The sequence below is a fragment of the Chlorocebus sabaeus genome, chromosome 20 (assembly GCF_047675955.1).
Source record: "Chlorocebus sabaeus isolate Y175 chromosome 20, mChlSab1.0.hap1, whole genome shotgun sequence".
Taxonomy (NCBI): Eukaryota; Metazoa; Chordata; class Mammalia; order Primates; family Cercopithecidae; genus Chlorocebus; species Chlorocebus sabaeus.
The window spans coordinates 126,300,042-126,327,532 of NC_132923.1; the positions used below are offsets into that span (position 1 = coordinate 126,300,042).

At 46.5% G+C, this 27,491-nt stretch overlaps 1 protein-coding gene across 1 annotated transcript in view; it reads right to left on the minus strand.

Annotated features, from left to right (window-relative positions):
- The window catches only part of PEX14 (peroxisomal biogenesis factor 14), a 157,483-nt gene that overhangs the window by 109,926 nt on the left and 20,066 nt on the right, over positions 1–27,491 (minus strand). The window contains exon 2 of the mRNA XM_007980588.3: positions 25,339–25,386. Within this exon, the coding sequence (XP_007978779.1) occupies positions 25,339–25,386 (48 nt within the window). The remainder of the gene's footprint in view (positions 1–25,338; positions 25,387–27,491) is intronic.

The following is a 27,491-nucleotide window of genomic DNA, read 5'->3' on the forward strand; positions in this document are numbered from 1 at the left end:
TTGAGGCCAAGAGTTTGAGACCAGCCTAGACAACACAGTGAAATCCTGTCTCTTCAAAAAATTAAAAAATTAGCTGGGCAGGTTGGCATATGCCTGTGATTCTAGCTACTTGGGAGGCTGGGGTAGGATGACTGGTTGAGCTCAGAAGGTCGAGGTTGCAGTAAGCTATGACCGCACCACTGCACCCCAGCTTGGGGTGACAGAGTGAGACCTTGTCTCTAGTTAAAAAACAAAAAAAAAAAAAAAGAAGAAGGCCAGACACAACAGCTCATGCCTGTAATCCCAGCACTGCGGGAGACTGAGGCAAGAGGATCGCTTGAGCCCAGGAATTTGAGACCCAGGGAAGTGAGACCCCCACATCGCTACCAAAAAAATTATTTATTTATTTTTATTTTACTCTCACCACTTCTGCTCAACAACAACAAAAATTTCAAACAAGCTGGGTGTGGTGGCACACATCTATGGTCCCAACTACATGGAGGTCGAGGCAGGAGGATCACTTCAGCCTGAAGGTCAAGGCTGCAGTAAACTGTGTTTGCACACTGCACTCCAGCCTGAGCAGCACAGCAAGCCCCTGTCCCCCAAAACAAAGAAAAGCAGTTTATAAAACTCACTGGTAAGTAGAAATGAATATTCTCACAATGAATTCTTCTTTCCACTGGGGAAAGAAAAGTTAGGTAGCTGAAAGAAAGCCACACAGCGCAGTGTCTGTGTAGAAATACTTAATGCCAAAGCTGAAACACAACAGGCTGCCCACTTCCAATTCTACAAGTCCAGCACAGTGTTACAGCGAAGGATGAGTGCACCTAATGCACAGCCTGGCCTGGGAAGCGGCCTTCAAACTGTTCTTTGTAATCAGGCATCCTATTATAACCCAGCGCACATTCCCTGAGACGGGCGGTGGTATTCCGGATCACAACCCTGAAAGTCCAAGTCTTTTCACCAGGTGCTTTCAAGCCAGGCACCTTACTGCCCCTTCTCTCCCTCTTAAGCACTCTCTCTTCCAAAGAGCATTCTGTTTGCTTTTCCCAAAGCACTCCCTGCCCTCTGCTATGGCCACTTAGTGCGGCACCACCCACACATACAGAGCTGCTAAAGGACTGCATAAAGCCAGAGCAGCTTCCAGCATGGGGCACGCCTAATAGGAGGGCCTGATCTGTTAATTATCTGTCAGTTTGTCATGGCTGGGCTGAGGAGGGGAGAACGTGAAAAGGGGGGGTGTTGGGGGAGGCTGTCTACTCGGTGGTGTGCTACTCTTCCTGAAATTCTGAATTCCATTTTTGAAATCGTTCACCCCCTGTTGGGCAACATGTAGTACAGAGGATGTAGAAGAGAGGACGGGAGTTTGGCTTGACTCCTTTTGACAGAAGCGGGGGCCTCTCGAACTCCACCACTACCACAACAAGCACACAGAAAGAAATACACCCCCTCACTTTCTCTCCAAGAGGACAAAACGGACATAACGACCTTCACACCAACTCTCCCCTTCACCGGCGCTAACAAGCTGAGCACTGTAAATCAAGGATGAAATCCCTGTGCCAGGAAGTGAAGGAGAAGCATCTCTTCCGTAAAGAGTCCAAAGATGCTTCAGAATCAGCATTTCGGGCAAGGGCTGGGAACGCAGGAAGCACTGTGCAGCCAACTGAAGGAAAAATATATATTTATTTTATATAGTAGGCCTCCTTCTTCAAAAGTTATTTATTTCACAAAACCACTCTGCTAAATAGAGGTTTCAATCTAATTGGAATTGGAATTTGCATATTGTAAATGCACCAAGGGAGAGTCTTGGACACTTGTGTTCTATTCTACAGTGTACGGGTTCACCCGTGGATTTCCCAATATATACACTACAAGAATGTAAGAAAAGAGCACAGAGAACTGGCCTTTATATTTTATTTTTTCAGCCCTTCACAGAGGGTCCAGTCTGTGAAACAGGATGACACTACCAATATCCCCAAGGAGACAAAACCAGTGAGGCAGAGAGGAGGTTGCCCCTGGCATTGGGTTTGCCGTCAGCCGTGTGCAGCTGTTCAGTCTTGCAGGTCTGTGGCGCACCCCTGCCCACCATCCGGGGGAGGCAGGGAGTAAACCTCTTTTCATCTAACCCTTAACCCTCCCCATCCCATCTACATATCAAATTAGCCATGCTTAATTAACAGAGATGCAAATAGTCAGGGACCGAAATAAAGATTTTTGACAAGAAGCAAAAAGGGATACTTTTTTTTTTTTTTTTTTTTTGAGACGGAGTCTCACTCTGTCGCCCAGGCTGGAGTGCAGTGGCCGGATCTCAGCTCACTGCAAGCTCCGCCTCCCGGGTTCACGCCATTCTCCTGCCTCAGCCTCCCGAGTAGCTGGGACTTACAGGCGCCCGCCACCTCGCCCGGCTAGTTTTTTGTATTTTTTTAGTAGAGACGGGGTTTCACCGGGTTAGCCAGGATGGTCTCGATCTCCTGACCTCGTGATCCGCCTGTCTCGGCCTCCCAAAGTGCTAGGATTACAGGCTTGAGCCACCGCGCCCGGCCGGGATACTTTTTTTAAGGAGAGGAGAGAGAAAAAGCACCCAAAACAAAAGGTCAACCTACAAATAACTGAGGAAATGAGAAAGAAAAGGTACAGGTCAGGACTTCCCATAAAGGTCTGAAATTTTCTGTTTGTAACTCAGGGTTCACATGGAAAAGTGACACGTGACAGAAGAACAGACGCTGTTCTGGAGAAGTCAAGTCGGGGCAAAGGTTCTAGAGTCCACCATTTGCCCGGGACTTACCTCCCTAGACTACATTCAAATTGGGTTTCTGCTCCCTGCTCCCCTCACTCATTTCAAGAAAGAAATTCATTTTTTTCAAATACTGAATCCCTAAGGCCCAAAGATGTCCCCTGTTTCCTCAAAAACTAAGCATCTTCTAGTTTACAGCAACTCCTTTCTGCCCCCCATACACTCTGACAATGCTAGCCTCTCGGTCACAGGGCGTAACCTTCATCCAAAAAAAAAAAAAAAAAAAAATCACAGGTTCTGCTTCCCATTTAGAAAAAAAAAAAAAAAAAGAACAAAATAGAAAGAAAGAATAAATATGAATTTGAAGGGGAAGTCTGCCAAAACCTGAACATCCAAAATCTGGTTCAGCCACATTCTTGCCCACAACCACTACTTCTCGGTGCCTCCCTACATTTTTCAAAATGCAGCTGCACAGACCTCTTAAAATTCAGATTTCTAGCACCTATAATTACAGGCCTCTCAAGCCAGGCTCCTTTAATTAATGAACCTGACTCCTCTCTCTTCAAAGGAAATCTGCATACAGGCTATATCAGAGGGTGAACCGACCCGATCAGTGCCTATCTGATCACTGCCTGATGCAGCCAGCACTCTGCCCCCAATAGGAGAGGGAGTTGCCACTCACCCCCACCTCCACTGCCCAGTTCAACACATCTCAATCTGGCACAAGTCATTTGTGCAGTTAAAGCCATCAAACAGTTCTTGGAACTTAAGGGAAGAGAAAGCAGCTTTTCTGGGTGTGACCAGCAAAATCTAAAGAGAATTTGATTCTCCCTGGTTCACGCGCTCCCCTGACCTCAGTTCTTCCTACTGCTGGGATGAAATGCAGACTGCAGGCTGAAGACAGTCACTGGTCAAGGCTAGACAAGCAACAGAGGGAGCAGGCTTGGGCTCTGAAAACTGGAAAGGAAAAGAACAGAACAAACCGAGGTCTGACCATCATCCCAAGGCTGAACTAAAACTGCGAAGAAAGGTTCTGCCACCTTAAAACAAAACAGGTGGAGAAGGGCTTGTGCAGAACGGCTGTGGCTCTCCAGGTCTAGAGAATATGAGCGCATCCCAGGGACAGCCCACTGGCCTCGGGATCACTCACCAGGCTGTCCTCACCCATTCTCCAAACCACTTTATTTCTAAACCAATACCTGACTACCAGTTTTTAAAGTACTGGTTTTCCTTCTGGCTCTTCTGGGACAGCTCCGCCTAATCTGTTTGTATCTGCTTCAGATGCCAAGTCAACCCATAGCTATTCTCCTGCAAGTAGCTAGAAGCTGGTTTGTACCCATGTTAGCTGGGAGACCAGACTGTCCTCGGCCACAACAAAGACTAGAAAGGGTTGCAAACAAAGTCACAGATGCCAGCACAGCTGAGGCTTGGGTCAAATCAAGACAATCCCAGGTAAAGTTTCAGGCAGGAGATTTGAGATCCTGTAAGACTCCCACGGACCTGGCAATAATGAAAACAGGTTTGGTTCAGTCACTGCCATCTGATAACCATTCCTCAAGGTCCCACGGCAAACCCAGTGGGTCCCACGGCAAACCCAGTGGAACATTTGCATTACTAACCAAACAGACACACTCTTCTACAAAGAGAGAAAAAGTTCTCAGAATATGTACTCAGTAACACACTTTCTGCAGTTCTTCTAGTTTCTCATCTGTGATCTGGACTATAAAATAGGTCTGGGGAACAACCAGAGAACAGCATTAGCATTAATAAATGAAAACTTAAGACACGTAGGCCTGGCTTCTTAGTTCTGCCCAGGGTATTTCATAGTGCAGACGTCAAAAATTGAATTAGATCATTCGGTATTCTGCCAGAAAAGGGGTTTCCAGTGACTTTGTGCTGTTGCAAATACAATTTTGGAAGAAAGGGGAAAAAAAGTCTCTCCAATGGTTAAACCCTCAAATCAAAGCAAGGTATGATCACAGACCACTGAGTCTAACTCCACGGCACCTGTCTTGTTTCCTGGCATGGCTACCTGCCATCGTCATGCCCAACACACAGAGGCTAATATAGGATATCGTGTCTGCTCTCCCATTAGATCCAGTCTTCAAATCTGTCAGCATGTCACAACCTGGATCCCCTGACCACAGCACACAGTGGAGTTCCAGGCTGAGACACGACAGGCTGATTACAAGGAGCAACCACTTCCTTTTTCCCAAATCACAAGCAGACAAGCAGCCAGAGCTGGGTGAAGAATTTTTTACTTTGGTTTGGTTCTTCAACCAAGACATTCTCAAAGTTCATTGTTCTTTGAAGTGGAAACATTTAGTTTTCTAACAAACAATTAGAAGCACGGGAGTAGAGAACATGAAACTAAGAAGGAAGCTCAGGATATGCAAAAATAAGAGGCTGGGAGGCAGCTGAGATCAGGAATGTCCAGGGATTCTTGGCCACATAAGCCGGCCAGGCACTCTCTTTCCAGGGTATCTCAAGGGGAAATCACCCATCGATCCTGGGACACACGAGTTCTAGGACCAATCCCTTACCTCAGAACAGCCTCGGCCTCAAATTCCTGCTTGCGCTTTAATGTTTAAATTATTAAATGCATTAATGTATTTACATTATTCAAGTCTTATGTGCATTTTTCTAAGATAATTTATGTATAAGAGTTTGAATGTCCATGACTGTTAATGTCTACAACCCTTCCTGTTCATTATTGATTCTGGAAGAAAAAAAAAAAGTCAGAGTTTTAATGCCTTATTTTTAATGTATTAAGAGTCTGAATAAGTGCATTCTCTTTTTTCTTTTGTAATTTCATAATTTAAGTAGTGCATTTATTAAACTGACACAGTATGAATTGTGGTGAAGCCTGGCACAGATCCATGCTGCTGGAGAGTCCGCTGGAGGACGGAGCCCACTCTTCTGTGACCAGGCCTGGCTCTCTCTCCACACTCTCTTCCCACCTACAAAGGGGCAGGCGGCAGGGGAGTGGCAAGCATTTGCCCAAGGAGATTTTCTCCCTCCTTTTTCAAGTTCTTGCCCAAATCAGCTCTCCTTGTCACCCAGGCTTTTAACAGGGACAGTTTTCTGCACACAGAAGTTCTCATCTAGATGCACTGCAGGTTATTGCCAGATCGCAATCAGCACACAATTTTCAAGAACAATAAAAATGCTAGAAGCTTGGTGTAGCAAAAACAAGCAAACTACTTTTTTAAAGGAGCTTCAAAATGAGAGACAAACATCTCAAATAGACAACACCTCCAACTCAAGCAGAAAAACTTCTTTCTTTTGAAATCGTTTCCCCATCAGATAACCCCTCTTTCTACTATAGCCAGTAGAGCGACAGTGACACCCAATGGCCTATTAGTTCAATCCCAAATGAGCTTTCCCCAGTGGCTTTCCCTAGAGTTGCGTCTTAGGCCCAAAGTTCCTGTGTTAACGTGGAACCTTGAACGAAATAAGGTATTAGCTACTCACCAAGAAGATGAATCGCTAATGGACCAATTTCCTGCCAGGAAACACTGTCTATTGTTACACACGTGCACAAACGACACAGTATAGCACACCCCAATATGGCATCTTTCTGGCGGGTGACGACCACGTGCGTACACAGGTGCGCACACATACACATATACAGATGCACATACATACACATACAGATGTGCACACACACACAGATGCACACACACACGTACAGATGCACAATACGTGGGCTGAGCAGCACTGTACAAATCAACCTGAACCGGGAGAAAGGATGACAGAAGTTTCTCACTGCTGTTTCAGAATGTGACTCTGCTGTTTCTAAGGACACACACACACACACACACACACACACGCATATATTTTTTTTTTCCTTTTTTTCTTTTTTTTCTATTTCCTTCTTTTCTTTCTTCTTTTTTTCTTTTTTGGCTACTCATTACCATTCTTTAACTGTTACAATTTATATCAGCATATAATGTTAAATAATTACAGGGAGCGGAGCTCACTCTAGTGAGGATATAAACGCGCTGTGGGAATCTACAGATTTAAACAAATAACACTCACAGCAGGGGGTGAGCGGATGAATTAGCATTAATATCCTGCCTGGGAGATCCCAGTGCACTGGTACTGCTTAAATACAGATCTTTTCTGTAACAGTCAATATGACAGCTCCCGGCAATACGGCCCCCTTCCCTTTCCCAGTCAATATAGCAGCCAGTGAAAATAGAAACGTCCCTATAGCAATCAATATAGCAGCCAGCTAAAATAAACCCTTCCCTTTTAAGGGCTATATAATAGTCAGCTAAATGGAAGAATTGGCACCCCTGCTGGATAGCTCAGCAGAGAAGCCAAGGAATGAGCAGGCCATGAGCACTAAAAGATTCTTCTGCTCCTCAAAGAGGCCCTGCCCAGGGAAGGGGAAGATATCCTTAGGTAGAGAACCAAGAGGCAGCCTGCGAGGGACACTTGGCTCCCAGGCCCTAGGAGTAATTACCCATGTCCTAAGCAGGCTATAGGACCACCCCTCACTGCGGCTCAATTAAAACGACCAGAAACTTTAGCTTCCTTGTTCAGGCTGTCAGCTGGAACAGGGAAACACACTGGTCTTTGGGGGGAACTGACAGCGTGTTGATTCCAACCCCGCCACCAGCCCGTTCCTACCTTAGCCCCAGAAGGGTAGAGTATTATGTGAACAGCCCACGGTTTTCTGATTTCTAGCATCAGGGATAGCAGCTCTGTTAGAATCAGACAACCAGCCAGGTGGGTGAAAAACAGCATTCTATGTGCAATCCTACCCTAGTGTATATACAGAACTCACTTTCAAAACTCACAGCCATCAATTTGTTAACTATTGTGAAAACACGCTATTTTCTCCCACTCACATCATAGAAAACACTCTCACACTCTCCTTCATTGGAGGCATACAGGAAAAAATTTTATTCTAATATAAGTCAAAGAATGGCTCACCATGAAGGCCAAAATAGACCAAAGTACTTTTAAAAAGAAGGAAAAGGGCCGGGCGCGGTGGCCCACGCCTGTAATCCCAGCACTTTGGGAGGCCAAGGTGGGGGGATCACAAGGTCACGAGATTGAGACCATCCCAGCTAACACAATGAAACCTCATCTCTACCAAAAATATAAAAAATTAGCCGGGTGTGGTGGCTCGTGCCTGTAATCCCAGCTACTCAGGAGATTGAAGTAGAAGAATTGCTTGAACCCAGGAGGTGGAGGTTGCAGTGAGCCGAGATCACGCCACTGCACTCCAGACTGGCGACAGAGCAAGACTCCACTAATTTACAAAAAAAAAAAAAAGAAGGAAAAGAACAGGGAGCATTTCATTTAAAAACGATCCTATGCATGTGAATATATTGTTCTTTTTCATTATAACTAGCTACTTCTAAAATTAGTTCAGTTGGATTTAAGGATTTGACAAATGTGGAATATAACCACTGACACCAGTGCAGGTTTCCAACCAACACCCCTGAAGTTAATGCTGGGATTCTGCTATGCTTCAAAGCAGGTGAACATCAGGGATCCACCCCACCTTCATTAAAATTCCACAATCTGTCTGCCATCCTCTGGGTGAATCCACAGAAGTCCCTGTTTCCCTGGCCAGGTGTTTCAACACCCAGTGATGCTCATGTCATCAATTAGGTGACTTAGTCAAGTACCACAGTGTCGGGTATCAGAAAAAAAATCCGGAAAGTCCTGGTCTGACAGCTCTAGTCCTTAAATATTTAGACTCAGGCCAGGCGCGGTGGCTCACGCCTGTAATCCCAGCACTTTGGGAGGCCGAGGCGGGCGGTCACGAGGTCAGGAGATTGAGACCATCCTGGCTAACACAGGGAAATCCGTCTCTACTTAAGAATACAAAAAATTAGCCGGGCGTGGTGGCGGGCGCCTGCAGTCCCAGCTACTCCGGAGGCTGAGGCAGGAGAATGGCATGAACCCGGGAGGCAGAATTTGCAGTGAGCCAAGATCACGCCACTGCACTCCAGGCTGGGCGACAGAGTGAGACTCCGTCTCAAAAAAAAAAAAAAAAAAAAAAAATTTAGACTCAACACCCCACCTAAGCCATAAGACTGAGCAGAAATTCTAGTACATAACACCTCAGGAGAGAAACAGGTTAACATGGTCAAGCCTCTCTTCTGGCAATACATATGTTGATGAGGTCCTGCAGTCCACAGAAGACTTGGAAGTCAAAGAAGTCACAGGGCCCAGAGACCACAGAAGTCAGAGGTCCCACGGGCCACAGAGGTGACAGATCTCACAGGCCACAGAAGTCAGAGATCCCACAGGCCACAGAAGTCAGAGGCCTCACAGTTCACAGAATTCAGAGGTCCCGGGTTCCACAGAAGTCACAGCCCCACAGTCCATGGAAGTCAGAGGCCCCACAATCCACAGAAGTCATAAATTCTACAGTCCACAGAAGTCAGGGTCCAGAGTCCACAGAAGTCAGGGTCCAGAGTCCACAGAAGTCAGGGTCCAGAGTCCACAGAAGTCAGGGTCCAGAGCCCACAGATGTCAGGGGTCCAGAGCCCACAGATGTCAGGGTCCAGAGTCCACAGATGTCAGGGGTCCAGAGTCCACAGATGTCAGGGTCCAGACTCCACAGATGTCAGGGTCCAGACTCCACAGATGTCAGGGGTCCCTCAGTCTCTAGAAGTTATAGGTCCTACAGTTCATGGCAGACTTTCCTAGGAAAATTTAAACTTTGATGTGCATGGCCATTTCCATTTCTAAACCACACACAAAAATCTGAGGGGAGACACTCTCAATCAGATAGCATTAAAGCTGGAAAGAACGCACCATGATGTTAGCAAAAACCACTTCAACTACTCATGCCATCACAGTCATCAAAGGGGGGAGGCAGGAAGGAAGGGAGGGACAGACGAAGAGAGAGTAATGAAAGAGAAAATAACTCTGAAAAGAAAGGGGAAAATAGAAATATAAAAGATTAGAGAAAACAGAGGAGATAACAAAATAAAAAAGACAAAAACCTCACTTTGGCGTTTCTAGTTTAAAGCTTTCAGGGCATTTTATGAAATGACAGTTGCAATAAAACAAATAGAATGGTGAGTCATCTGGGTTCCAACTTCTGAGTCAAAAGGGCTGTTTCTCGACAAAGCAGGGCCCCGCTGCCTGCATGTTTAACGACGCCTATCGGCGCACACAGCTACAGAACAGGATGTGGGGAGAACGAGGAGGTGGGAGTGAGCACTGTCTCTACTGGTCCCAGTGTCATTGCAAATAAAGACTGTCAAGACTTAAACTATAATAATGGAAAGGCTATAAAGGTCTCAGTTATAATGTTTCCTCTGATGTTCCCTTTCATAAAATGCCCTCTTTATGTTGCCTACGTAGCAGTCATCCACCGAACGTCGGCATATGTGTGCCCCAGTGGGAATGTTGCACCCTAAGTTCCTAGCAGAACGCCAGGCAGCAACTGTGCAATCCAACTCCTTGGCTCATCATCTCCATCGCACATAAGTGAGCACACACACTCACTCATTCCACAAATATGTATGAGTGCCTATTTTCTGCCGGGAGCTGAGCAATACGGTAGATGCCCATCCCATACAGGGCTTAGCAAAGTGCCTAGGTGCCAAACACGCAGGAAACACATGCAAAATGTATACGGCCATACAACACAGGGACTCCTTTCCTACTCTGGCACCTAAAAGTCTTACATAAGTGCCTGGCAGCCTAGCAGGAAATGGGATTTTTCCTCCTCCACGCCAGAGCAAAGTACATAAGCTGGAACACGAATCAGATAACTGCTCAAAAAGGGGGCTTAATAGGATGCCCACAAAGACTTGCTTTTACTTGGACACAGCAGACAAAAATGTACAGAAACCTGATGTTTCAACGGAATTATTTATCTGCAGCCTGCCATCTAACCATTCTAGGTACCAGGGAACCTCAAAGGAAAATAGAAACAAAACCTCTGCAAATTAATACTTTGTAGACATGCCAAGGAGGCATGAACTAAGACAGACACCAGCAGCACATGGAGGGATGAAATGAGGCTGAAACCTGTAAACCAGGGAGCCGTGTGATGCAATTAGAGAAGCCAAAGTCCAAAATTAGGAAAGGACCGATCTAGTCAAGCCCAACTTGGTGGCAGGTAGAGAATGATAACTCACATTTCTAGGTGTGCAGCCTGTGCCAACCACAAACCATCCCTGGGCTGCCTTCCCTGCTGATCTGTAATTGGTGGGTCAGTGATGGAGCTACCAATTATCTTGAGGCCCCCTGTATTTAGTTCACAGACAAAGGGAAGCGGGAGAGACCAGTTAGTAATGAGTAAGTAATGGCCACGAAAACACATTGTATTATACAGAGCTGCTTCAGCAGGAAAAGCCATTTGGAAAATAAAGCGTAAAAGAATAAAATAAGCTGGAGAAACTCAATTTTCTCCTCCCTTCCTCCCAAAGCCACACTTAGGATAAAATGAGGTTTGTGCAGGTTAATCCTTAAGAGGTAAGAAAAAAATGATTAAATACATTAAAAAAATCAATTGTACATTAAACCAAATCCAGGAACTGCAAAAACAAACACTGCGGCGTTGCTCCAGCCGGTGTTAGCTCTGCCAGTCTGGTCGGTAGGGGATACCCCCACCTGAGGGAGCCCGCTGAGGTCACAGAAGACAAGCAGAGAGGAAGGGGAGAGAACCAGAGCTGGGGAGCGGGGTGGGACCACAGATCTGGGTTTCATTGGAACTAAAGTTATTTCTCGATATTATAAAGGAAGAAATAAAACGCCTTATAAATGGGGCTCTGGGGACTGGGCTGAATTCTTCAAAAATCCAATAGAAATAATAATAATGAGAAGGATTTGATAAACAGAAATTATAAACCACCTTACTGTCAAACGATGTGTCACTATTTCTCGTTATTTCTTCTGTTTATTAACAAATTCTATTAACTGCCATTTTTCAGACAACAGAGAGAGCTGGAGAGGTGAGGTTAAGAGGCATGCCTTTGCCGGGCGAGGTGGCTCACACCTGTAATCCCAGAACTTTAGGAGGCTGAGGCAGGCGGATCACGAGGTCAGGAGATTGAGACCATCCTGGCTGACATGGTGAAACCCCATCTCTACTAACAACAACAACAAAAAAAAACAAAAAAATTAGCCGGGCGTGGTGGTGGGCGCCTGTAGTCCCAGTTACTCGGGAGGCTGAGGCAGGAGAATGGCATGAACCCGGGAGACGGAGCTTGCAGTGAGCCAAGATCGCGCCGCTGCACTCCAGCCTGGGCGACAGAGCGAGACTCCGTCTCAAAAAAAAAAAAAAGAAAAGAGGCATGAAGAGGCATGCCTTTGTCTTTCAGGAATGCCACTCTCTGCAATGGAGCTGGATGGAAACTCCTACCCTCCCCTGGTGCCCTGGGATCTTCAGATGAAAGCCTGAAAGAATGCAAAGCCACAGGAAAGTGGCCCTAGGTCACCCGCTCCTCCCTCAGTGGAGTCAAGGCTGAGAATTCTTAGCTAATCCTAAATAAACCTCACATGGCTGAAATGCCATGGCCAATTTGCTTCCCTATGTGGACGGCAACCATCTGGTTCTGCCTGCAACCAGCCTTTCTCCTCCTAGGCACCTGCCTCAGCCACACATCTGGAAGATCTGGCAGGCAGGAGCATTCAGGGCACAGTAGGAGGTGCACTTCTGGGAGGGGAGGGAGCTGGGACTCACTCTGACAAGGCACAAGTTGCCCATATGTCAGTCTGGGGCCCCCAAGTCTAAAAAACTGGCACATCCAAGGCAGGGCGCGGCGGCTCACGCCTGTAACCCCAGCACTTTGGGAGGCCGAGGCGGGCGGATCACGAGGTCAGGAGATCGAGACCATCCTGGCTAACATGGTGAAATCCTGGTCTCTACTAAAAATACAAAAAAAAATTGGCTGGGCGTGGTGGCGGGCGCCTGTAGTCCCAGCTACTCAGGAGGCTGAGGCAGGAGAATGGCAGGAGTCGGGGAGGCGGAGCTTGCAGTGAGCCGAGATCGAGCCACTGCACTCCAGCCTGGGTGACAGAGCAAGACTCCGTCTCAAAAACAAAACAAAACAAAAACTGGCACATCTGAAATGTTCCCCTTCATGTGTTTCTGCAATAAGTCATCTAGAATCGAAGAGAAACCTCTATAAGACTGGTTTGGATAGGGGGAGGGAGTGAGGTTGGGGGAAAGTGCTGACAGGAAGAACAGGTAATCAACCGTATGACATCGGTGTTCCCAACAGAATTAAAGACACGTGCCCATGGGGGAGAGTTTCAAAATCTCTAAACATATTTGAGTGGGTTATCAACGTCTAGCTCTTGACAACAAGTAAGATCTGACAGAAAGATTTTACTCTCTTAAAGACATTTCTATTCTCTTATCTTCAAAGCAAGTGAACTTTGCTGCCTTAACTCCGACAATGAGGGATTTGTGGATGTTGATAGAAACACAGATAAAGGATTTACCTGAGGGGGCAGAGAAAGTAGAAATAAAAGATCCTGGATATTGTATTTTCTTTACTTATGTGGATTCCGGTGACTCCCTGGAGACCTGCAGGCACCACTTCAAGAGCTGGAGTCCAGAGCAAATTGCTCAATTGTCCAACCTTCTCTCTGCCAGCAGGAGACAGAACAACAAGCGGCTGCTGCCCCCTAGAAGCTACCAGGGACATGGCATCTTGCTATACAGACATCAGATGAAAAGATCCTATTATCTCCTCTCCATTCCATAACCTGTCATTAGTGAGGTACATGGGTGCAGACGCCTCCTCTGAGCACAAGGAGGCACACATCACCTGTGATAAATTAATAGGCGCCTTTTCAACAGCTAAGATGCACACAAAAGACTCCAACCACGGAGAGCACACTAAGGCAGCAGCCTCAGAGAGGAGGTACAGAATCACCAGGCAGCACTGAGCATCGGCTGCAGCTGCGTCTGTGCAGCGGGCGCCCCGCACACATGCTAGTGTGCCTGACAGCGCGGTCCACACCGCACCCATACCTGCTCTCCTCATCTGCACAGGTTCAGCAGCATGAACAATGGCTCTCAATCCCAGTCCTGCCACTTCTTAGCTGTAGGAACCTGAATGCTCTGGACTCAGTTTCCTCACTGCAAAATGAGTAATTCTCACAAATGTGTTGGAATCAAACAAAGTAACCAAAATAAAGACACCAACAGCGAGGCCAGAATATTACAGAGTAGAAGCCCTCCTGGCATATGTGATCGGAGATAGTAATTGTTCAATTATCAAAAAATCAGTTAAAGCAGGGCATCGTTAAAAATGGAACCCGTTCCACATACCTAAAACATTTTCTATTAACTGAAAACCTATAAACATTCAGTCATGGCTGATCTTTTGATGTAACGCCAAGCCCTTCGCTTTGAGTGTGGGCCCGCAGACTCAAGTTCCCAGATGTCTTTCTTGCATAAACCATACCCATAACACAGCCTCCACAATTTCTAAAGCAAAGTGAGAACTTCAAGACCTCAGTAAAGCAATCAAAGTACAGAACCCTTCTAGATGTTTATGGTCTTCCTCTAATGTTTAACTGTCATCTCGCTCACACCTAATTTGACAGCAGTGTTTTTAGCAATTCACATTTAGCAAAGCATTTAACTTACTTTTCATAAAATCTTCTTTTCACATTTCTCTTTATAGAACACATTATAGCCGGGCGTGGCGGCTCACACCTGTAATCCCCAGCACTTTGGAAGGCCGAGGCTGGTGGATCACCTGAGGTCGCGAGTTCGAGACCAGCCTGACCAACAGGGAGAAACCCCGTCTCTACTAAAACTACAAAAAATTAGCCGGGCATGGTGGCGCATGCCTGTAATCCCAGCTACTCAGGAGGCTGAGGCAGGAGAATCACTTGAACCTGGGAGGGAGAGGTTGCAGTAAGTGAGATAATACCACTGCGCTCCAGCCTGGGCAGCAACAAGAGCGAAACTCCATCTCAAAAACAAAAAAAGAGAACACATTATATTTGCAGAACCCTCTCTTCACACTCTTAGTTCACCTGTTTACATCATATTTAATACAGGTACACAGGTGTAGGGACAAACTAGCTCTCGGGGTACAGACGAGTGTGGGAGAGACTGGCTGAGGAGCTGCCTCGTTCAGAGCACCAAGAGCCTGGTGAGTATGTTCCATGGGGCCCAAACAGCAAGCTGGTCAGACAGGGATGCCAAATGCAAGCTCCTGACACATTTTTTAAAATATGTTCTTATTGATACCCCTGCTTCATTTCACAAAAGATTCGAAATGACTCGCAAAGTACACATAAGCCTGTAATCCCAGCACTTTGGGAGGCTGAGGTGGGCAGATCCCTTGAGGCCAGGAGTTCAAGACCAGCCTGGCCAACATGGCAAAACCCTGTCTTTACTAAAAATACAAAAATTAGCTGGGCATGGTGGCACACACCTGTGATCCCAGCTACTCAGGAGGCTGAGGCACAAGAATCACTTGAACCCGGGAGGCGGAGGTTGTAGTGAACCATGATCGTGCCACTGCATTCCAGCCTGGGCAACAGAGCGAGACTCTGTCTCAAAAAAAAAAAAAAAAAAAAAAATACACACAAGCTGGGCCCGGTGGCTCACACCTGTAATCTTGGCACTTTGGGAGGCTAAAGAGAAGGTTCACTTGAGCCCAGGAGTTTGAGACCAGCCTGGCCAACACAGTGGGACTTTGTCTCTATACAAAATTTAAATAAAACTTAAATAAAATAAAAGTAAACATTTCAAAGTACACACAAGACGACGAGACACAACAAAGGAAAAGAATAGTAAAGGGGGGAAAAAAGACTTTGTTTTGTTTTTGAGACAGGTCTCGCTCTGTCACCCAGACTCACCGTAATCACGATCTCCTGGGTTGACACAATCCTCCTGCCTCAGCCTCCAGAGTAGCTGGGACTACAGGCTGAAGCTACCATGCCCCACTAATTTTTGTATTTTTTATAGAGATGGCACCTTGTCACGTTGCCCAGGCTGACCTCAAAACTCCTGGGCTCAAGCAATCCTCCTGCCTCAGCCTCCCAAGATGCTGGGATTACAGGTGTGAGCCACCATACCTAGCCTAAAAGATGTTTAATACCTGTTCTTTATTCTCCTTCTCCATCGAAATCCACTATCGGTAAATGCTAGTTAAATGAAACCATTTATAGAAATAATCAGGCCAGGTATGGTGGCTCACACCTGTAATTCCAACACTTTGGGAGGGAGGCCAAGGTGGACAAATCACTTGAGGTCAGGAGTTTTGAGACCAGCCTGGCCAACATGGCGAAACCCTGTCTCTACTAAAAATACAAAAACTTAGCTGGGTGTGGTAGCGCACACCTGTAATCCCAGCTACTGAGGCTGAGGCAGGAGAATAGCTTGACCCTGGGAGGCGGAGGTTGCAGTGGACCAAGATGGCGCCACTGCACTCCAGCCTGGCTGACAGAGTGAAACAAGAAGAGGGGAGGGGAGGGGAGGAGAGGAGAGGAAAAGGCAAGAAAGAAAAGAAAGAAGGAGAGGAGAGGAGAGGAGAGGAGAGGAGAGGAATCGATCAACTTATATGCTTGATTGCCAGCAACTCCTTGCTACCATAAGGCTGGAAAAAGTGGCCCTGGTCCTAAAGACCCACTTGCCATGGGCCTGGCTGGGTCAACACAGAGAGAAAGGCCTCTTGGCAGACACAGCTGGGTAAAGGAAATGATCGCTGACCCAGAGCACCGCCCCACACACTCTGCACACAAACAGGAGAGCTGTGCCCCCAGGGTCACTGTGAAGGCAAGAGGTCACAAAAGTGGCAGCATGTCTTCTTCTTGACAGGGGTAATTTATCCAGACTCCTGCTCCACTGGGGGCTATGAGTTAGTTCCTCTCTGCCTCTGACTGTCAAGGAGTGCCCCTGGATAGATTTACTTCAAGAATCACTCAGTGTCGGCCCCATCTCTAGACTGTTCAGACAAACTCATAATGGCAGAGAGAAGATTTGTGGAGCAACAAGCATAAATCTCGGTTATAACTACAAACCATAAAAGAAAGGAGAGCTGGGAGGGAAGAAGGAAGGGCGGTGAATATGTCCTTCTCCAAAGCACCACTTTATCTTCCTGCGGTTTCTCACAGCGCAGAAGTGGGACTAACTACAAGATCATATTTTTCAAGCCAAAAATCAGTCTGCACGGTTTGACAATGAGCTAAAATATTTTAAATTACAATTATTCTGGAAAATGGGCCAAGCACAGTGGTTCACATCTGTAATCCCAGCACCTTCGGAGGCTGAGGCTGGTGGATCACTTGAGGCCAAGAGTTCGAGACCAGCCTGGCTAATGTGGCAAAACCCCATCCCTACTAAAAATTAAAAAATTAGCTGGGCATGGTGGTGGGCACCTGTAACCCCAGCTACTCAAGAGGCTTAGGCAGGAGAATCACTTGAACCCCGGAGGCAGAGGTTGCAGTGAGCTGAGATGGCGCCACTGCACTCCAGCCTGGGTGACAGAACAAGACTCTTTCTCAAAAAAGAAAAGAGAAGAAAAAAGAGAAAAGATTCTCCTGGAACACACAGGGTACTTGGTTATCTTAACCAGCACAACAGTCAATGGTTTTCAAACTGGGGGCTTTTAGATTTATCCTGAGTCTGCCCCCATGGAACACCTATGCTTTAGATCACACTTAAAAAAACACTTTTACATGAAAATTCTTGGAAACTGATGACTGATCTTAATCAAAAGAAAAACATTTTAACAGCATTCCCCTGCCCAAATAAATGTTTTGCAGATCACATCTTCAGCAATGGTAGGGCGTGTAAAGGAGCACTAAGATTATACCTCTCTCAGGAGAAAAGGGAGGAAACGGAACTTTTTATTTTGAAAGAATGATGCTAGGAATAAGATCAAAGACTTAATTCCAAGTCGGGTGTGGTGGCTCACACCTGTAATCCCAGCACTTTGGGAGACTGAGGCGGGGGGATCACTCGAGCCCAGGAATTCGAGACCAGCCTGGGCAACATAGTGAGACCTCGTCTCTACACAATTTTTTTAATTAAAAATTAGCTGGGCATGGTGGCATGCACTGGTAGTCCCAGCTACTTGGGAGGCTGAGGTGGGAGGATCACCTGAGCCCAAGAGGTGGGGGACTGCAGTGAGCAATGATTGTGCCACTGCACTCCAGCCTGAGTGACAGAGCAAGACCCTGTCATAAGCAACACCCTGTCATAAAAGAAAGGAAAGGGGAGGGGAGGGGAGGGAAAATTGAATTTCCCCAATCACTGAGTAGCTCTGATAAAAGGCACCTGAGTGCTCAGTTCCTCAGTTCCCACATCCTCAAAATAAGGACACTGCCCACTTATCCAAGAGTCGGGGCCCCTGATTACAGGAACAGCAGCAAATATAAAGCATTACTATAAAAGCCAGGAACCTAAAGTATAAACAAAGCTGAATAACTTCTTCGAATTCCATTTATTTAATTATTACTCCTAAGAGTTTCGATTCATCTAATAATTATTTGTAAAAGGGCACCTTAAAACTGGAAAGCAACCTCTTCATTTACCTGAAAGAGGAAACAATTTAAAGGGCACCACCTAGTCTATGCAAGAAACCTGCTGTCTGTGATAGGAAGGAGAGGAAAAAGAGGCAATAATTTCAAAATCAGTTAGTGGCCTAGAGACCATAACCACCCAGAAACGGAATGAGGCTGTGCTCAAGTTCATCCCTTTCAGCATCCAGTTCTTAGCAGCTTTCTTCAGCAGATCTGGCAGAGGAGGTGGGAATCACAGGCACCCTCCCAACTAGCAGTCAGTATACACGGACACTAGTGTTAGAAACGTTTTCTTCACTGACACCTTTATATTGTTGATGAGAGAGGAGTGAGGAAAGACGCTAGCCAACACTTTTTCCTCTCTGAAAAGTGCCTAAATCCCAGGCCCAGGATGCTGGATCTGATCATGCTGACAATGTTACCTTCAGTGAAGTGCACCGTGAGCCCATCCGTGGTTTATATTTTATTTTAGTCCCCAAGTTTCTCTGCAGCAGTTGTGAGGGGCACCCTGATGCATATGCTGCTAGTAATGGTTTAAGCATCAGAATTTTTGTAGATGATTTACTACTGTTTGGGCAGGGGGAGTGGGTTTTGAGATAGGGTCTTGCTCTGTTGCCACACTGGAGTGCAGTGGTACGATCACAGCTCACTGCAGCCTCAACCCACTGGGCTTAAGCAATCTTCCCACCTCAGCCTCCCAAGGACTACAGGCACTCACCACCATATCTGGCTAAATTTTTTTGTAAAGACAGGTTTCACTATGTTGCTGAAGCTGGTCTCAAACCCCGGAACTCAAGCAATCCTCCCGCCTCTTCCTTCCAAAGTGCAAGGATTACAGGCGTGAGCCACCACACTCAGCCAATGATTTGCTTTTTACAAATAAATTAATAGAGCGGATTTTGAATTATCCCTATAACAACACCCCCAATCGCTTGCATCCTGACAGACGTTCCTGAGCAGGAAAAAGAGGTGGAGGTGACAACTAGTTTCAGCAAACCTAACTCTGCACAGAAATCAACCACTACAGACTTTTTAAATAATTACGTTTAATACTTCAAAATTAGGTTTGTCATATTTATATATATTTCCTGGAAAATGACAAGTTCCTGAAATCCCTGAATGGCTGGTTTCATTACCCATATGCTTATACAACACTTTCGGCTGGGCGCGGTGGCTCCCGCCTGTAATCCCAGGACTTTGGGAGGCCGAGGCAGGTGGATCATGAGGTCAAGAGATGGAGACCATCCTGGCTAACACGGTGAAACCCCGTCTCTACTAAAAATACAAAAAAATTAGACGGGCGTGGTGGCAGGTGCCTGTAGTCCCAGCTACTCAGGAGGCTGAGGCAGGAGAATGGCGTGAATCCAGGACACGGAGCTTGCAGTGAGCTGAGACTGTGCCACTGCACTCCAGGCTGGGCAACTGAGCAAAACTCCATCTCAGGAAAAAAAAAAAAAAAAAAAACACTTTCATGAATACAGTATCAAAATCAATTTTGTTTCCCCACAAAATGCTTAAATGTTATAAAATACATATGTATTGTCATAGACATGCATATATACATACATACATGCATACATGAGTGCACACAAAGAAACGTATTGAGCATGTTAATGTCATTCTTCAGAAATTTTTTGGTGGGGCCAGGTGTGGTGGCTCATGCCTGTAATCCCAGCACTTTGGGAGGCCAAGGCAGGAGGATCACCTGAGTCCAGAAGTTCGAGACCAACCTGGCCAACATGGCGAAACCCCGTCTCTACTAAAAATACAAAAATTAGCTGGCCGTGGTGGTGCACGCCTGTAGTCCCAGGTACTCAGGAGACTAAGGCAAGAGAATCGCTTGAACTCGGGAGGCAGAGGTTGCAGTGAACAGAGACTACACCACTGCATTCCAGCCTGGGTGACAGAGCGAGACACCATCTCAAAAAAAGAAATGTTTTGGTGGGAAAAAAAATGAGAACCACTTATCCACAGTGAACCTGCTGACAAGTACACCAAAGTATTCTAACCATAAAAGTCACAAAAGATACAAATACTGAGGAGACTGTGCCAGGAATACATGTTAGAGGTCTTTGGCAGACAGGCAAACAGGCAACTGGCTGTAGCTATTCTTTTTGCTTTTTTTTTTTTTTTTTGAGACAGAGTCTGGCTCTGTCGCCCAGTCTGGAGTACAGTAGTGCAATCTCGGTTCACCGCAACCTCCGCCATTTGAGTGGCTGGGATTACAGGTACCCGCCACTACACCCAGCTAATTTTTTTTTTTTTAGTAGAGACGGGGTTTTGCCATGTTGGCCAGGCTAGTCTCGAACTCCTGACCTCAGGTGATCCACCTGCCTCAGCCTCCCAAAGTGCCGGGATTACAGGCGTGAGCCACCGTGCCTTGACAATTCTTAAAAACATCACAGTATTGGCTCCCTGAATCCATCAAAATACACCTTCTGATTACTAGCCTCTGGTTAATTGGCTTGAAAACCAAAGAAAAAATCTTGGGTGTCCCAAGGGTAAGGTGGATGAATTTCCCCAGGACTGAGATCAAATACATGATGTAGAACCCCCTGGACAAGGTTCCATCTGAGCCTCAGGAAGAAACCTGAGGGTACTTTGGCACTTGGAGAGCAAAACTACTGAGACGCAACCTAGATCTGCAACTGCAGAGCGTCTTTATTTTGAAGAATTCAGCATACTAAAAAATAGTAATCCTAGAAAAAGGTGATAAAGTAGAAATTGCTGTCATCAGTTATAAAAATAACTGCAGTTTGGGGCTGGGTACGGTGGCTCACACCTGTAATCCCAGCACTTTAGGAGTCCAAGGTGGGCAGGTTACGAGGTCAGGAGATCAAGACCATCCTGGCCAACATGGTGAAACCCTGTCTTTACTAAAAATACAAAAATTAGCTGGGCATGGTGGCGCGTACCTGTAATCCTAGCTACTCAGGAGGCTGAGGCAGAAGAATCGTTTGAACCTGGGAGGCGGAGGATGCAGTGAGCCGAGATCACACCACTGCACTCCAGCCTGGTGACAGAGCTAGACTCCGTTCAAAGAAAAAAAAAAATTGTACTTTGGGATTATTTTGGTGGAGAGATGCAGGAAAGAGGACAGAAAGAAAAAACTAAAAGAACCTACACCTAAAAGTTAAAGCAAGAGACGATGGCCAAGGACTCATCCATTAGAGAGAACTTGGTGTCAAAGAGCAAAAAGCTAAAATTCTAGTTTAGCCAAAACTCATAAGCCCTGTGTAAAGTAGATGAGCTATAGTATTGTTGAACACTGAGAAGCTGAGTTGAAACAAGTGAGCAGATGTGTAAATCAAACCTTATTTACTGCTTGCTTCGAATAACCAAAAATCATATGAGTAAGTGGAAACCTCAAAAGTTTACTTAACCCAAGTTTCAGTATCCAAGCAAGATGGGAACTGAATTACCCCATGCAGACAATTGTCCGCTCATTCTAAAATACCTATAGACCAGGCAGGGATTTGGTTCCGCCAGGACAGCACAAGGAGCCGGATCCAGAGACTCTATGTGGGCCTGAAGACAGGCACACAACTGTGGCTAGAAAACCAGGGTCTGCGGGAAATTCACAGGTTTTCAGAGGTCTGGGGGAAGCTGGAAGTCAGTACTCTGGAGGCCTGTCCGAACTCCTTGCCTCAGCAGGCAAAGCTCAGTGAAGAGAATATAAAGAGAAAAAAGTAACCAGCCATTTTAACTTTGGCAGAGTTTTGTCAACAACAGAGAATTTCAACTTGGAGTTTGCAGAATTTCTCAAGACTGGTCTGTTCACCAGTCTCCAGCCCTAATGACATTATGATATTAGAGAGCAACTACTCCTCTGAGATGATCAATGTTGCTGGGTTGGTTTGATTTGGAGGCCAGGATCGCGGCAGGATTTAACGGGCAAAAAAAGGAAACACGCAGCGTCACTACTTTGCTAGAATCAAGGCCAGGATTTGGCTATAAACACGAATGTGTCGTTTAGAGACTACAAGATTACACTTCTCACCACAAAATCTCAAAACAGCTTTTATGATTCAGAGAGGACAGAAGTGAAAATCAAGTCTTCTTTGCCTAGCAAATAAAACAATCATGCACATATTGACTACATCACAACGTCACCTGCACCGCACTGACTACTAAAGATAACTTCTTCTGTCGTAATTTACTTTTATTTTTATTCTTTGTTGTTGTTGTTGTTGTAGAGACAGAGTCTTGCTCTGTTGCCCAGGCTGGAGACAGTGGCATGATCATAGCTCACTGCAGCCTCGAACTCCTGAGCTCAAGCGATCCTCTGGCTTCTGCCTCCTGAGCAGCTGAGAGTATAGGCGTGAGCCACCAAGCCCGGCTAATGTTAAAATTTGTAATAGAGATGGGAGCTCTCTATTTAGTGCAGGCTGGTCTCAAACTCCTGGCCTCAAGTGATCCCCTGACCTTGGCCTCCCAAAGTGCTGGGATGATAGTCATGAGCCACTGCACCCGGCCAGTAACTTACTTTTTTAATAAGGGGAAAAATTATTTCAAAGTGATCATCTTGTCTGAGACAAAGAATAAGATTGTTTGTCTTTAGTGTAGAGACCAGGCAACTTCCATTAAGGAATTCTATGAAAAATATGCATTCAGTTAAAAACAAAAAGAATATGTACTTCCTGAAGCTTAAAGGAAAAAATAATAATAATAAAAACAAAAACAAAACAACTTAACAGTGTGTTCCCCCAACACTGAAATATCCCATCCCTCGAGGCCTGGCTTCCAGTTTCACAAAAGCCATCCTTAAGTGCCCCCTCGCCCTCCGCAGAGCTCTTCCTTCTCTGAATAACTGGGGGCTCTCTCCTATACCCAATCAGGCAGCTCTGCACCAAATGATACACAATGTTGTGCTGTTTGCTAAAATTACATACAGTCGTGTGCAGTTTGCTAATTATTTCACGTGTATAAATGCCTTTTCTTCCCCAAGTAAAATACATGAATTACTCGAGAACAAGGTTTAGTTTTATTCCTCAATTGTCCGTTCCCTATCCTCAGGCCTGAGTTGAGCTAAGCTGAGCATGCAGGAGACAGCGAACACACATGGCCTGAGAAAGCGCCCTCCCTGTGGAAGGGCTGAGTGCTGTGTGTTTTCATGAACCACCACACTGAGCTGTGGGGCTTTCTGTGCAAGGGGGCTGCCCATCCCGTGTCCCCGTCCTGCCACACGAGTCCTCAGCGGGCTCCTCTGCCTGACACCCTCCCAACACCACTCCCAGGAGGAAGAAGTAGTTCACACAAGACCACGCGACTCGGCTGGTGCCCCCGTTTAATCAGGCTGCTGCAAATGCTTGGCCAAAAGCAATAAGGGCATGACTGAGAGACTGTGGGAGTTTAATATAAAAAAATTAATAAACAAAAAAGGGAGGGAAGGAGAAAGGGTCTACCTTTTAATAGGGCCCTAATTACCCAACTCATAGGATCAGCCCAAATGAGATGTGAGTTTATTTCGGGGTTTTTTTAATTATTTTTTTTATATATATATAAATTGCTGCTATGTGTTTTCTTTCCTCTGAGCAATTATGCAGCAAGTACGTAAAGAGGAGAAAAAATATTAATTAAATATAAGGTAATTGTGGAGTTGGCCTGGAGAGAATGAGTCTGAACTCTGGACGATCACAGGCTACTAGGGTTTGAAGACTGCTCAGGGCCTCCCAGAAAAGAAAGAAATAAAAATACAACCAACCAATAAGCAGATGCACAGTGCAGCAGGAAGAGCAGGGCACAGAAACAGCAGCAGAACAAGGGGTCTGCAGGGCTCCAAACACCAGAAATCAGTGAGCTGGCCAACTGCTCAGGGCTCCCAAAGAGCTTGTCGAATCAAGCCCCAAAAGATGGACTGGCCGATCTTCCTGTGATCAGTTAAATGGGTACATCAAAATTGGAAAAGAGAGAGGAAGGAGAGGACTGCCGCAGCCTATGGTGTTCAATGTGTACTTCAGTCGCAAACCACCACAACTTCAGCCTGAGGGGCACTGAGGCAGGCCCCAGGGAAGCCAGTAGACGTCCTGAGACACTGGCAAGGCAGGGCCTCCTTGGCTTTCCCACCACCATGACCTCAAGGAAGGATCTGGGCAATATCAAAAGAGTGAAACGAGGCCACCATGGGAGTGCTGGGATATAAGCCCATAACTGGTGACATAACAGCAGGTAACACGAATGACAACACTGCTCCCCTGAAACAGTCCCAGCAGTGCTTGCATCACCTCGGCCTTTCTACAGACAGCTCAACTGGATCCAACTCGCCCTTAGCCTGGGAAAGCCTTCGTACACGCTGGAATTCAGACGTGTTCATACCCGCTACGGCCCTCACGTCATCTCCTCCCACGACTGCCAGATGGGGACTGAAGCAAAGCAGGTGAAACCACAGGCACTGTTGAAACAAAGCCTTGGCAATACAGCCCTACGCCTGCTATCACTACGCAGGAAGAAAAGCTCTGAAAAGTTAAACCTGGAGCTGGCTCTGCCATCAAACTTATCTGGTTTGTACAGAACCAGTCTTACTACCCAGCCAAGAGGATTTACAGTAGGCCCTGAAAAGCAAAAACGAATGAAAATGGGGTGGGCAGCCAGGGACTCTGGCCACCAAATGAAAAGCACATGGGAGAGAAAATTACCTGTAGTGCTTAGTAGGCCTCTTCCCTATCCATGGTGTAAAAAGACAGTGTTGGGAATGACTATCACACAATTACCGACCAGGCAAAACCAGAATTCCATCACTTACCTGTTCTGTAAAGGCCACTGAGGCACTCGTACCCTGAGGGGCAGAGCAGGGGGCAGGTACTTCAGACAATCTAGAAGCCCAGCCACCTCACTCCACCTCAGCCTCCCACAGGCGCAGGAATCTCACTAATTACTATCGATCAGCCACAAACAAAGTGGCGCAGGACCATCTGGGGTGGATGCTTTTAGTTCTAGAAAAGACCAGGCTTTACTAAGGGGAGATCTCAGTCATCTCTGCACGCGAGAAGAGAAGTCAGAGGTCACTGACAGAGGCAGTCTCTAGGTAACAGCTACTTTTAAAGGGACACTACTGATGCAGAACCATAGGAACAGAAGGTTTCTTTTCACTCGCATGGCATTTTAATTACTAGAAAGTGATACCACACATCTTAGGTACTTACCAGCGGCTCTCGAGGCAGCACATTTTCACTTCCTGGAGTAGAGCTTGGCTGCAAAGAAAAATGGAAACAAAAATAAGATCACAGTGCCACCCAATGGACATCATAAAACCAAAGATGTTCCATTCTCAAACGATGCACGCTAGCACCTCTTTCTCACATCTCTCACCGGTTTTTCATGACATGAGAGTATTCTGCAGTGGACTACCTGTAAAAAGCAGCCCAAAGACTCTGAATGCAGCAGGGAAGATAGACTGTTTCTGGGTTCACTGCCACAGCACTCCAAGAACAAGACTTGGTTCTGCTCAGGAAGGCCCACGACCACCTACTGAGCAGCAAGGGCTGGGGACCATCACAAAACCCACGGGAAGAGTAGAGTCCAGAGAAAAGGTTGAACACAGAGCGCAACACCTCCTCTTTCTGCCACCTCCCCAACGTCAGGGGACTGGGAAGAAAAGCCGCGCAGCAGTGGAGAACCAGATTCCACCACCAGGGGGCCCCAGCTGCCCACGCTCAGGATTTTCTCTGGGCATCTAGTTTCTGGAGCCCAGAAGCCAGTAAACCACACAGGTGCCTATTTATCCCCTGCCACTAAGGACACCACCCCACAATAGTAAAGGAAGCCCCAGGCTTAAATCCTTCTTGGAAATAAGCTAGTGACAGGCTGACATATAAGCAGACCAACCTCCAGGTGAGCAGGCAGCACTGCGGCTGAGCCCCTGGCTCTAGCCTGTTTCCTCCTCCTTGGGGCCTCACCCTCACAGGCGCCTTTGAGTACCTCACCCTCACAGGCGCCTTCGACCCTTGACTGACCTGGCCAAAATTCAGAGAAAGGGGGAGGCAGAGGTAGAGACAGATTCTGAAGAAATTTACAAATCTCCAAAAGAATAAAGCAAGCAGGTATGATGCTAAGTGAGCTATGATTAGTTTACTATGACGATGGTCAGGTCAATTGTCATCTATCTACAGATAATATCGACGAGTGCAGCGAAATCTGTGTGTCCCAGGAGAGAGCCTGCAGCCTCCATTCTCCCAGCTATTACAGATCAGATGGAAGTGCCAGGCTGCCTTGAAAAAGGACAGAAGCCCAGTCCACAGGGGGTTCCCAAAGAATCCCTCATGCCAGTTGCTACCACATAGCTGGCACACAGCACAGTGGCAAGCACTCTGCTGGATGAAGGACTCTATCCCTCCATCTGAAGTCCTGTCCCAAAAGCCTCACCACCCCAGGACAAGAGGTCAGCCAGCAGGAAACTATCTAGAAAGTGAGGGTTGGTCTCAGAGAATCTGAGCAAGCTTTCCCTGCCTCCCTGCCTCCCGCCCTCCCCAAGCTCCAGACATTGGAAAGTTCAAACCTTTAGAGCTCCAGCCCACGCCCCTCTGAGGTACACATCTGACTGCCTTCCTGCCTCTTTGACTTAAGCTGCCCTGGAGCAGACTCATAGTCCTCTCTGCCACCTATGTCTTCTTCCAGCATTCCCTCTTGGCATGCTGGGACAAACCACCAAATGATGTAAACTAGAATCCAAAAGGCCATCTTGAGACAGCTCTTTCTCCCTTGCTCCCAGAGCTAACTCATTACATCAAGTCTGCCAATATTCCTTCCTCAATATTCATGGAAGAGTAGTGTAAATGCTGGCACTTTGGGAGGCCCAGGTGGATGGATTGCTTGAGCCCAGGGCAACATGGCAAATCCTCATCTCTACAAAAAATACAAAAATGGACCAGGTGTGGTGGTGTGCACTTGTACTCCCAGCTATTCAGGAAGCTGAGGCAGAAGGATCTCTTGAGCCTGGAAATTCAAGGTTGTGGTATACTGTGATCACACCACTGCACTCCAGCTCAGATGACAGAGCCAGACCCTGTCTCAAAAAAAATTTAAAAGTCCATGGAAACAATCCATTCGTTTTTCTCCATCTCTACTGCTATCACGTTGGTCCAAGCTACCAAAATCCCCTGCCTAGACCGCTGCGTCAGCCTTCTCATCAGTGCTGGCGCTCTTCCAATTCATATTCTGTGATGCAAACAGACTACCATTTCCAAAGGAGAATCTGATCGTCCCATTCCTTATCCACCCACTCACCCCAGTAAACACAACAAATTTAAGGGCTTCTTATTGCTCTTAGAAGACAGAAAAACCGCAGCATGGCCTACAA